Source organism: Pelecanus crispus, chromosome 9, assembly GCF_030463565.1.
Source record: "Pelecanus crispus isolate bPelCri1 chromosome 9, bPelCri1.pri, whole genome shotgun sequence".
Taxonomy (NCBI): Eukaryota; Metazoa; Chordata; class Aves; order Pelecaniformes; family Pelecanidae; genus Pelecanus; species Pelecanus crispus.
Window position 1 is genome coordinate 26,204,171 of NC_134651.1, and position 11,842 is coordinate 26,216,012.

Genomic DNA, 11,842 nt, shown 5'->3' on the forward strand with positions numbered 1-11,842 from the left:
CCCTGACCTACCTTTATGTAAGTCCCTTGACTTATTTAATATTCAAGTTGATAGAAGGCAGGAAAGGATCAGATGTGTCCATGAAATAACTGCTGGAAAACTGAAAGTGTCATGGCTAAAATAATTAATGACTAATTAGATGTATGAAAACATAAACCAGATTCAATACTAAACCATATAGGCAGAGACCAAAATTGACATTGATACAGGTAATAGAGTATTTTTAGAAATAGTTAATCAATGCACAATGCAGATTCAATGTGCCAATGCCTCAGAATACTACACTGGTCTTTGCAAATTGGAAATGACGCTCCTGTCATAATTAACAGTGACTTTTAATGTGACATTTTTGACTTTTTACAATAAAAATAGTAGTGCAGAAAATTATACATTATGCTCAGGAGGAAGCAAAAACAGTAATTCAGTTTCAGCATGCTTCCCAGGGTATTACCAAGGTTTATGGATTTTCTATTCACAGGTAAGGATTATTTTAATATAAAGTGACCATCATATGTCAAATATTTGACCCATTTTCTCAGGAGATTTCCCACCTTGAGCTCTTTGTCCTCCTGAAAGGTACAGATTTATGAACTGCTGCCTCCCTGATGCGCACACATGTTAAAGTTCCTCAGGCGCTGCTTTTCGTTGATGTCTCTTCTACTTTTGGAACAGGACCTCTCTCTTGTTAAAAGCCATCCTGACGTCATAATCCTAGATCCAAACCCCCTCATTTCTAACAGACAAAGTGTTGTCTGAGCCTCAGCCACCAACACATGTGTACTGTCTTTTCCTTGCTGGATCTTCCAGCCATTGCCAACATGCCTTCAGTTTCACTTGAAGTGTTTCTCATGCAATGCCATGGCTCAGTGATGGAAATCTCTAGTGACAAACAAAACCAATTGTATAACGCTTAATACCCATCCCTTTGTTCTCCAGTTGTTTTCAAAGTTTAAAAGTGCTAGCCACCACCCTCACAATATTTTTATTCTGCTCTTTTCTTTACAGAAGGAGATGTGAGGAAGCAGTATGGAGCTCAAGAGAGGAAAGACCTTCATAAAATCCAGTGTGCAACATGAGAAAGTGCCACCAGTGCACACAGTTCCTATCAACAAAGATGATACGGGGAAAGACAAAAAGGCAGCTCTGGAGGGAAATCAAAGTGCAGCTGAAGTCCAGCTGGAATGTTTGGCCATGCACAAGAACTACAGATTTTCCACCAGAGCAGCAAGGAATGGGCCTGGTGACAACTGCCTGGAAAAATCATCTGGGTCCTCCTACAAACTTGTAAGGAAGAGTAAAACCCATGACTGCGTTACTGAGGCAGACAAAACAGAGCACTGCAGCCCCAGTAGCAGGGCTTGTGAGGAAGGTTTTCCTGGAAAGGGTAAGGGCCGACTTGTCAATAGCATCAGCTTTTCAGGGATGTCCAGCTCCAGCGGTAAGAAAGAATGTGTGGTCAGTCCCAGCCAGTCTGCATGCAGCAGTCAGATGATCGATTACAGGAACTTTGTGCCACAGATGCCTTTTGTACCAGCTGTCGCAAAAACCATTCCCAGGAAGAGGATTTCCCTCAAGAGATCTAAGAAAGGGCTCAGAGATATCTTTCATATAAAAAAAAATAAACCAGAGAGCCTCACGTTCCTGGTTGAGAAGGACAAGAATCTGTCCTCTCCAGGCTGCAAGAGTGAGTTGTCTGGGCGTCTTGCAAAGTATCTTTTCAAAGCTGGAGAAACATTTGCAGCTGATTGCTTGTCACAAGACTTCTCAGACAGTGAACTGCAGTCTGACTCTTCCTATGACTGCTGCAACACCCTGTGTGAAGATGTTGCCTCGCTGAAGAGCTTTGATTCCCTCACTGGGTGTGGGGAAATCTTTGCTGATGAGAGCTCTGCTCACCTGGAGCTGGAGAACAGCAAAGAAGTTCTTCTGAGACGAAGCAAGCACAAAGACAGCCCCGTCATGGGCTCTTTCCAAGGGGGTGTGGAACAGCTGGCCTCTCCTGGCCAGAATGAGACTGCTGAATTTGCAAAGTTTTGGGACAACATCAACAAATCAGTGAGGCTACACCAGAGTGCTCTGTTTGATAAGAAGTTACTGAAGATACCTGGTCCTGATGTGGAAAAGGCTAGAAGCCAGGCTGCTGCATCTGTGACAGACCCCCCAATGTCACCTGATAAAGATGGTGACAATTCCAAGGAGAGCTCCACAGAAACAGGAACACCGAAAAGTGACAACCAGGAATCTACATCCACAAGTGATGAAGGCTACTATGATTCATTCTCTCCTGGACAAGATGATGAAATGAAGGAAGGTCAGACCCCTGGGGTCCCAGGTAGATTTCCAAGAGACAGCTACAGCGGAGATGCCCTTTACGAGCTCTTCTATGACCCAAATGAAGTCAAAATAAACCCAGTCCTAGACGATGACTTGTGCACATCTGAAAGCGCTTCAGAACAAGCCATTGAAATTCCTTTGTCCATTTACAGCTTTCATGTTGGAGCTGAGGAGAACATGGCTTCTCAACCAGCTCTAGACATTATCAGCCAGGGTTTTTTCCACAGCACATGGAAAGGCAAAGAATGTTTGCTAAAGCTCTGTGATACTGAGCTTTCACTGACCATGGGGATAATAAACTGGCTGCGAAAACACTCGGGACTTTACTCCTCCCCTGACTCTCTTCAGAGTCCTCAATCACAGCCAGAAAAGTCTAATGATTCATTGACCACACCCAGCCCCAGTCCAGAGCAGAAAGTGAGCACAGAAGCCCAGCAGGAGAAACCAAGCAAAGAAGAATCTAATACATTTAATCTATGTGTGTCTTCGGATGAAAGCAAACATGCAACCCAGACCTCTTCAGTAAACATTGCTGAGAGAGACCACAGCGTGGACTCTTGCCCTAACACATCTAATTTGGATTTCCAAGGAAGGGAAGGGAGTCGCCACAAGGATTCATCTGCAGTGCCTGAGACTGTGGAAACCACCAGAGCACCAAGTTATGCGCCACAATCACAGGCTAACGGAGACAATCTGCAGACATTTTCAACTGAGAATGAGAAAGCAACAATTTCAGAAGGATGTGAGACATCCAGAGAGAAAACTCCACTGCCAGAAAAGCTGAACAGAGAGAGTGGCTCCCAGAGCTCTGAAACCCCTTTGTTAGATGATAATCACGAAGTAGAATCGTGTTACTCCTACAAGACTGCTGCGACCTCACTCCTGGATCCCCTCGAGAGGGAGGACAGAAATAAACCAATGTATCACTCTCTCTCTATTTCCTGTGACAAACCACTGCAGCCTCTTACTCTCAGACGCTTCCAGAGCTACATTAGCCCCGCACCAATAGAGAGCAGCACTAACATAGTGCAGCTCTTAGAGCACTGTGTAACACAAGTGGCATCATTAAAAATCAGTTATGAAAACAAGCACTTGGAAGACAAATGCATTGGGAATGAAATGAACAATATCATTCGTAAGATGTCTCAGTACAAAAACAAGTTATTGTTGCAAAATGAATGCAACTGCATTGCCCCAAATCCAGAATACTCCAGTATTCCTAGCACAAACCGATACAACTATGAGACAAGTTTCCAATCCAGCAGTTTGTATCATTTGAAGGAAAAAGGGGAGCAAATTTGCTCTGAAGACCTGAAAAGTAGAGCAAAAATCCTAGATGAGGTCACTAGAAGCAAGACAAATTTTGAATATGGCCAGCTAAATAATCAATCGCTCTCCTATCTAAAAGACTTGACATTTGATCTCAGTCCAAGTGACTCTCCCCCTGCTACAACTCTTAGTAGACCGACATTTTTACCTCTCTTTAACTCTGTCTGCTCAGACATACCTGCTACTTTTTCACAAGCTTCATACAGCACCACTGTCTCTCTAGCTGACTCGCTACAGCCCAAGGAGGCCAAGCAATGCAGCCCAGGGGCGTGGAGTTATGCAGAGAACCCCTGCAGGGGCCTGGCTGGAGGGAGTGCTCTGTCCCCTCGCCCAGAGGCAGTGACCCCGGACACGGCAGTGACAGGGAGGAGCCACCAGTAACACACCTGCATTGAGACGGTGAGTGCTTATGGGAAGTCTGAAATTAAATGCGACATAAGCAACATATGTTCCCTTTGCACAGAGGCACACTTACGGCAGCAGATTCTGATACATGCTCTGGGTTTCTCAGTCTTCCAGGTTCATTGTTCTTAACTGCCACTTCAGCATGGTAGTTAAGAGTAATCAGAATTTAAATTACACAATTGCCCAAATGAGGGGCCACATGTAGTAGGTATCACATTCACTGAGTCTTACAAGTCCCATGCAAAGGTTGAAACCCCATCTTCCACCCAGGTGCAGCAGTTTTCATGCCAGCTGAAGTGAAGCAGGGACAATTTTTCCTTCTCCCACTCCAGGATCTGCCACATTTGGAACAAGGGTGGATATGGCTGCCTGGCCACAGACTGCTGGCAGCATTCAGCTGAGATTGCTCACTATCAGGTCATGAAATCCTCTTGCTACATAATGACAGCATAAAAATTATGCCCTGCTTCCCGTCTGGAGTGATGACTGGATATTAGACAGAGCTCTCTAGTGGAGTCCTGATGCGCAAGCTGCTGCGCAGGGAGTCACACGAGAAAGCCAGAGATCTGCAACGTTAAGTCACAGGGCAGACAGACATACCCTGTCCTGCAGTTGCATACATACGGTGCGCCCTCAAGCACAAGGGAAAGCCCGCAATACTATGCTGCTGCTGCTAAGTGAACCAAAAGGGTGTTCTTCCTTCTTGCAAGCCTGATGTCTCCCTCCAGCAGGTGCGTTTGGTCTCCGGCCAAACTGTGCTGCGGCAGAGCAAGAGCTGAAGCCAAGGCATGCTCCCCGTGCAAGGCTTGACAGGCTTCTCAAAAGAGGGATTATAGGGTCTGTGCCACACCTCAAGCTTTTGAAAATCCTTGAGCCACACTTATGTAGTATAGGGAGATCCAGAATTTGGTCTGCAATACAGGGTAAGAGACACCTCTGCTGATCAAGTACACAGCCATTGTACTGGTTCAGATTTGCCTGTCACACAAGGCTTTAGGCTGGAGCAGGTACTATCTGTACAGACTGCTCTAACTCTGTGCCAGCTGAGAAATCCTCTGTCCTCCAGTTGCTGAGAGGAATCTGTCGTAGAAGTATAAAACTTGTGTAAATTCTCTGTCACGTGCCCTGCCAAATCTGACAGATTGGCTGGACTCTGCCCAGCCCTGGCACTCTGAGAAGGAGTCTTTGGAGGTGGTGGAAGATGGAGAGGAGGCTGCAGCAAAGGCCAGGGTAGAGAATTAAGGAACAACTCATTATTGAACAGAGGGACCCAGGGAACACAACATTTCTCTGGCTCTTGTTGCTCACAGCAGTGTGACTGATTTCTGGTCATCTCTAAAGGCTTCCCAAGCAGCACAAACTGAAAAGGACAGTGTTTCTCTCTGCATGAGGCAAAAACACCCTTACATTTTCAAATCTTGGGAGATACAGCCACCCGCTTTGCTATTTACATCTCTGTGAAAGTGCCCTTCCCCACTAACAAGTCTCCCATTGCAGGGAGGGATATTTTTCAGGGGTCTGCATGAAGTTAACAGCCAGAGACAGTCAGTCTTCAGTAGCCTTTACTAACACGTTGTCTAGTTATAACCTGTTCATCAGTGAACTAGGTCTTCCTGTAGTGAAAGAAGTGATTTGGGTTTTTTTCCATTTTTGTTGCTAACAATGCTGCAAACAATGCTGACTAGCAAGCCACCTCCTTGCATCACCAGATTTTTGGGCAGAACTTGCCATTCAAGGACACACCATAACCCTTAGAACTACTTGCCTCTTTTAGATTATTTCTGAAATTAAAGATTCAGTAAAGGCAAGGAAGGGTTTGTGATCACAGTTAGTATGTGTAAGAAACCAGTGCCAAGCACAGCTTTTTAGGGTTGGAACAGCAGATCAATGTATGCATTGGCCTGATATTTTTAGTTTGTTGTGAATATTAATCTACAGGGTACTGCCAAGAATAACCCTGCCTTCGCAGGCTAGGAACGCAAATGGATCCTAATTTTGAGGTGCCACTTGCTTTCTGGTAGGAGTGGAGAAGGAAGTCATAGCTGCCGTGATTGTCAGAAGTGGTAACAGACTGTATCTTTATACTGTACAAGACATAGCGCAAATAGACATTACTGGACTCGGGGCACTTTCTACTGCATTTTATCAAATGGCAGCTGCTGTATGCCACCATGTGTCAGCACCAATAATACCTGCAATGTCAGGAATATGATGCAGTTCACATGCTACCACCTGCGTCCCAGAGAGAAGACAATGCAAGTTTTTTCCAAAAGGGATCTGCTGATTTTTGATAGCAGTTTCTCTAGCAGTAAAATGAATGGCATTTTAAAATATAGACAGGATTTACATATTCATAAAGTGACTTTGAGGAATGGTCTCATTTCAAGGAACCATTTCAGTACAGGCTTGCTGTTCGTTACAATTTCTTACAGAAAAAGAATTTAGACAATAATTAAAATGGCATTTAACATGGTTAAAAGAAATGGCTGTGGCGATAGATATAAACACTGCCATGTGACTGAGTTTTCCTACCCAGTATCTTATTGCCTGCCCACATTAACAGATGGCCTACAGGTTTGATGGAAATTTTAATTTTTTTTGAAGGTGACTCAGGATCTTTGCTTTCATCATGGGGGTGGTAGTGTAAGAGAGGCAACACGCAAACATGGTGTCATCTCTAAATCCATGGAGACAGACATCGAGAAACACTCCTATGCTGGAAATGACTGTGCAAACTCCAAGTTCTTATACATGAAGAATGCTCCAAGGTTCACTGTTCTTAACTGCCACACTCGGGAGCTGTGAGAGAAGTGACAGATCCAGAGGTGGCTCCTGCTTTGTCCCTCAGAACAAATGCTGCACAACCAGCTCCAGTGCAGCCCCTGCTCCTACCATGGACTCGCAAGCCTGACCTGGAGGATCTGGGAAGGAGAAGGTCAAGTTCTTGCCATTTATCATGGGACAGAGGAAAAGCTGATATCAAAAGCCATTAAAATCTCCAGATTTTGTCACCCCATCTCCACATGTCCCAGTACCCACAGTAACAAATGAGCCCAGCCCACCCTCTCTGCTCCAAATAGTGTGTGGGGTTCCCCTGAGCCATGCCTGGTCTCCAGGGCTTCTCTGCCCTGCTGAACACAGATGCACAGCTGTGATGAAGAACAGTACAAGAAGTGCCAGTCCCAGCTCCTCTTCCATTTCTCCCTTCCCTGGCATTTTAAAGAGAAATTTGCAAATGTCTCATATCTGAGCTCACCAGGTCTTTGAACCATGATGGAAGGGAACCCCAGTGGCAAATGGCACCCTTGCACGGGATATAGAAGGGTTATGTAGAAGGTGGAAATTACCAGTAGGAAGTGCAATGAAAGGCATAATTTTAATTCTTCAGTATCGAAAAGCTAGGACTTAGGAAGTGAATGCGGTCCATCCCCTGAATATGGGGAGGATTCCTAGATTTGTATATTCATCGGCCATAGAAACCAAGCTGCAGAAGTTCGTGCTTTTTGACTGGATGCTTTCCAACAGGAAACTCTTCATCCTCAACAAGGGAACACTTTCCTAGAGCAGTGAGTTGGGATGTCTTTTCCTGACCATTAAAATCTCTGGAACTGACAAAACAGACAGACAATACTGCATGTCATAGCAACTGGACACAGGTAGAACAAGGCACTCTCTGCAAACAACAGCGTTTCAGACCACTGAGCCATTTCTGCCACTTAACGTGGTTTGAACTGCGTCTTCCGTTAACTGGTAGACATGGCAGAACAACAAAACCAACCTGTGCTCCTGACAGTATGTGCTCACTTCATTCAAACGCTGAACCACCACATTATGCGCCAGTTGAAGCTTTTGGATGTGTTTCAGTGATAGCACTAAAAGGAGTGCATTGCAATAAGCTTGCCCTCAGGTCAGAAAAAAATAGATAACTGTCAATCAAGGAGGGATTGCCATAATAAATAGGGCAGCTGTAGATAAAAGAAGACAGTATGGCATACATGATTGCTGTTATCAAGGAACTGAGTTTCAGAAGCAGATAAAATACAGCCTAGACACTGCAAAGTGACAGAGGAATTTGTACCTGATCCTCACCAACTGAAGGGCTACTCACAGTCTATGCAATTTCTGTAATGCTTTTTATTCCCTCCTGGTTCAACTTGATTTCCTCTGTCTTAAATAAGGTTGGATTTCTCCCAGACAGAGATTTCTCTATCTGCCAGGCATAGGGAGGGCAGACAGCAGTATTTGGATTTGATAAAAAGGAAAAGCAGAATGGAGCCTCATCTGCATATGGGCAATTGTCTGATAAACTATGGTATTATTTCTCGAAATGGCCAGAGAGATGCCTTAATAGGTGAAAAAATAAAGGCAGAATCCCTCTGCACGCAGCAGGGAAAGAGCATGGTAACACATCCAAAGCCTGGGGTAAGAAATCCATGTACTTCCATGCTCCCTCCATGGCATAGCAAACAGGTCCTCTCTCAAGTCTCACATGATGAAATGTAAAAACAATAAGGTACAGAGACAGCCAGCACATTTTCTGCACTGGAAATGCCTCTGGCTCTGAAACATATGCCTTTATAATGTGAGTTGTCCAGATCATCTTGCACTGAACCAGATATTGAAATTTCATCTGACAGTCCACCAGCCACATGTGCACACACATGCAAGCACATACACACATGCTCCTGTTCAGACAAATGCATCACAAAGTACAAATGTGCTGTTTGTCACATATGGTACCACAGAAGCAAAGAGCGGGGAGACAGAGGGGACAGGCTACTGCCTCTGCTAATACATTTGAGTGTTAGTCACCATGTGCCCAGATACTTGGGCTAAACGCTAAATTAAACCATTTTCTCCTTCATTAAACATTGTTGCTTCTGGACTTGGCTCTGTCTCACTGTACTGTCTTCATGGGACTCTGTCATCAATGCTTACTCTACCCAAAATCAGAATTCTGTCAGGAGGAAGAAATGTTCTTGCCAGCTTATTTGCTAGAGGAGGGTTTTTCAACACAGTTATCAGCACAGATGATCCCTTAAACGGCAGATGCACTATAATATTGTTAAATGCGTTTCATTTTAAAACTGAAGAAATTGATTTGCTGCTTTCCCCGCTATTGCAGTAGGATGGTTTCCATGGATACGGTCTTACGGGGACTCTATTTTTCCCCTGTTGACAACAGTACAGAAAGCTAAATTCTCATCTTCATTGCACCAGCATAAATTTGAAGCCGAGGGAACGGTTCACAGATTTAACCCTGAGAGCAGAAGTTGGCTCCCAGTCTCCTTCAGCCTTGAATGTGAGATTTTCAGGGGGATGGCGATGGAGGGAAAAAAGAAAAGGAAAACAGTTTCTGTGGACAGCAGCATGGGCTGAGGGACAGGACATATGAAACAAACACAGTGCCTTTGTGTGACAAATGGGGAGAAGTCAAGGCAGAATGCAAACAAATTAACTGCTTATTCAGAGTCTTAGTGTCTTGCCTGACACTTAACTGCAAAAATACAAGTCAGATTTTGGCTATAGAAGTCTGGCTATAGAAGACCTTGAAATTATCTACACGTGATTGGGCCAAATATCACCCTATTTGTTTAAATGAAGGGATGAACCAGTTGTTACCATTCTGAAGCAAACCTGCTTCACTTCTGTTTTGCTGTGATGGCCAGGAAGGCATATGGATGGCAAGAAGGGGGAAGTGAGAGTGTCCAGTTACAGAGCAGGCTTCTTCATTCAAACAGGACAGAATCTTGCCCCATCTGGAGTACAGTCACAAAGACACTGAATGCAAAGCAGATCCTTAGCTCAACAATGCTCTGTACAAGTCTGATGGCATTTATACTCACCAGCCAGCAAGTAAAAGAGTAGGAGGAAAAGCCTGGTAACCTCTGCTTTTTGGACCTCTAGTGTAAAATCTCTACTTCTCTTCCCCCCCTCAGAACATGCAGAGAGGGGCAAAACCAGAGTCCTCCAAACAACACTGCATCCTGCCTCTGCCAAATGGCTGCAGTAGGTGCTTGGAAAAGGAGTGTCAGAAACACTTTCAACAGAATTTTGAAACCTGAAATAACCAACCTCCCATCTTCTGGCAATCAGTACTCTCTGTGCTGGATAGTGGTTCCTCCAGGATGTCTGGGTTTTGCACTCTCTTCTCCAAACTCATTTAAGCATATGAACTTCAAAGCCTTCTAATTTGTGTTATGAGCCTTTAGTTTGTTTAGTGTGTGTCTTTCAGGCACCTCTTAAAATCTGATGTCTATTGTGCTGTACATATCAATTTTGCTTTGTAAAACTTCCAAAATATTCCTTTTGAATTTCCTCCTTTCCTGACATCTATTTGTCCCCAAACCAGGCACTGTCCCTTTTGTGGCCTGGCAACACTTGGGAGATTATGGACACTGTTGTGATTGTATATTCAGGAGAGAGGCCATGCTTCAGTATGTAAGTCTGGGGTCTCTGTGTAAACAAAGACTGATAGTCTGGGGAGATAGAAAGTACAGAAATCCTCAGCAGCAGTGGATTTTCGGCATTGTTCTCAAAAAAAAAAAAAAAAAAGCAAACCAAACCAAACCACAAAACCCAATCAAACCAAAACATTTTAAATCTGGCTAAAGTAAGAGCAAGAAATTTGACCATCACAGTGAAAGGCATGCAGCACTGTTGTCATGAGCCAGTGCTTATGAACAGTACCACAAGGAATCTGCACTCTTAATGAAACGTCCAAAATGAACACAGTTTCCCATCAGGTCTTATGGAAGTCTGTTCTGTTTTAAGTAACTCTCCTTGCCAGTTCTTCAAGAAAGGCTAGACTGCACACATCTGGTGTGGCGAGTTTGTTATGCCATTCAAATCATGGGGACTGCATCTCATTTACAACATTTGAAGGTGAGAAAGATGTTCGCAGTTCTTGGACAGCAAAACAGCTCAGGATAGAGAGAAGCAAAAAAGTACCGTATGTTAGATTTTTCCTGTGGAGTAAGGCATTAAATCTAACCCTCTCTCTACATGCACTGTGGCAGGCCTGTTCAGGTAAAGCTTAAAAGATATTGTGGAACTTAATGATAGCGGCAGCCAGTGATGAGAAGTGCACAAATGATAGCATGATATTGCAGCCAGCAAGTTTCTGTCTTCCCACAATCGGCTATTCTCTCCTTTGAGGTGATTATATCATCCAAGGGCAAACTGACAGTCTGCAGGGCAAGATACAGGGAAGATTACTGGAGATCCAAGAAAAAGGAAGGTCTTCTTTGTCCTTATTTCTGATTGAATGATTCTCATTTCACAACAGAGAACAAGATAGGAAAATGTAGATTGTATTGCCCCATCTCCTCTTTACTAGTCCTCTATAACTGTGACACTTTCCTTTCCAAATGTACCTTTTTCCCTTCATGACAACTTTCCCTGTAACTTGCCCCAAACAGGCTCAACTCTTTCCTCTCGCATGCTGTACATTCCCTTCTGCTCCCTCTTGGAGACCCAACCTACTTCAAAAGCCCTTTCCCTTTCCCAAATGCCTGCTAAGCTGACACCTCCTCACAGCTCGTTACCCCTCCCAGACAATTCTCCCCACTTCAGGCAGGCAGCCTCCTCCCCAGACTCATAAGATCCCTGCATCCTCACCTCACTGGCTAAGTCTGACGCAGTGGGGAACAGCTGGGAAAGGAATTTCCCACAGAGGAAGCAAAGCCATAATTTAGAACTGGCCCTTTGCTATCACAGGCTCCTCTCCTCCTCCCCATTCATTCTGCAAAGGAAATGTGCTGGCTCTGCAGAA

The 11,842-nt window shown here is 44.4% G+C and overlaps 1 protein-coding gene across 1 annotated transcript; it reads left to right on the forward strand.

Moving 5' to 3' along the window:
- The first annotated feature begins 1,026 nt into the window (after positions 1-1,026).
- On the forward strand, positions 1,027-4,044 carry AMER3 (APC membrane recruitment protein 3). The gene has a single exon (XM_009480698.1). The coding sequence runs from the start codon at positions 1,027-1,029 to the stop codon at positions 4,042-4,044; it is 3,018 nt and encodes a 1,005-aa protein (XP_009478973.1).
- Positions 4,045-11,842: the final 7,798 nt, after the last annotated feature.

What these genes read in the sequence shown, in the direction of transcription:
- AMER3 (XM_009480698.1), top strand. Translation starts at nt 1,027, where the DNA reads ATGGAGCTCAAGAGAGGAAAGACCTTCATAAAATCCAGTGTGCAACAT.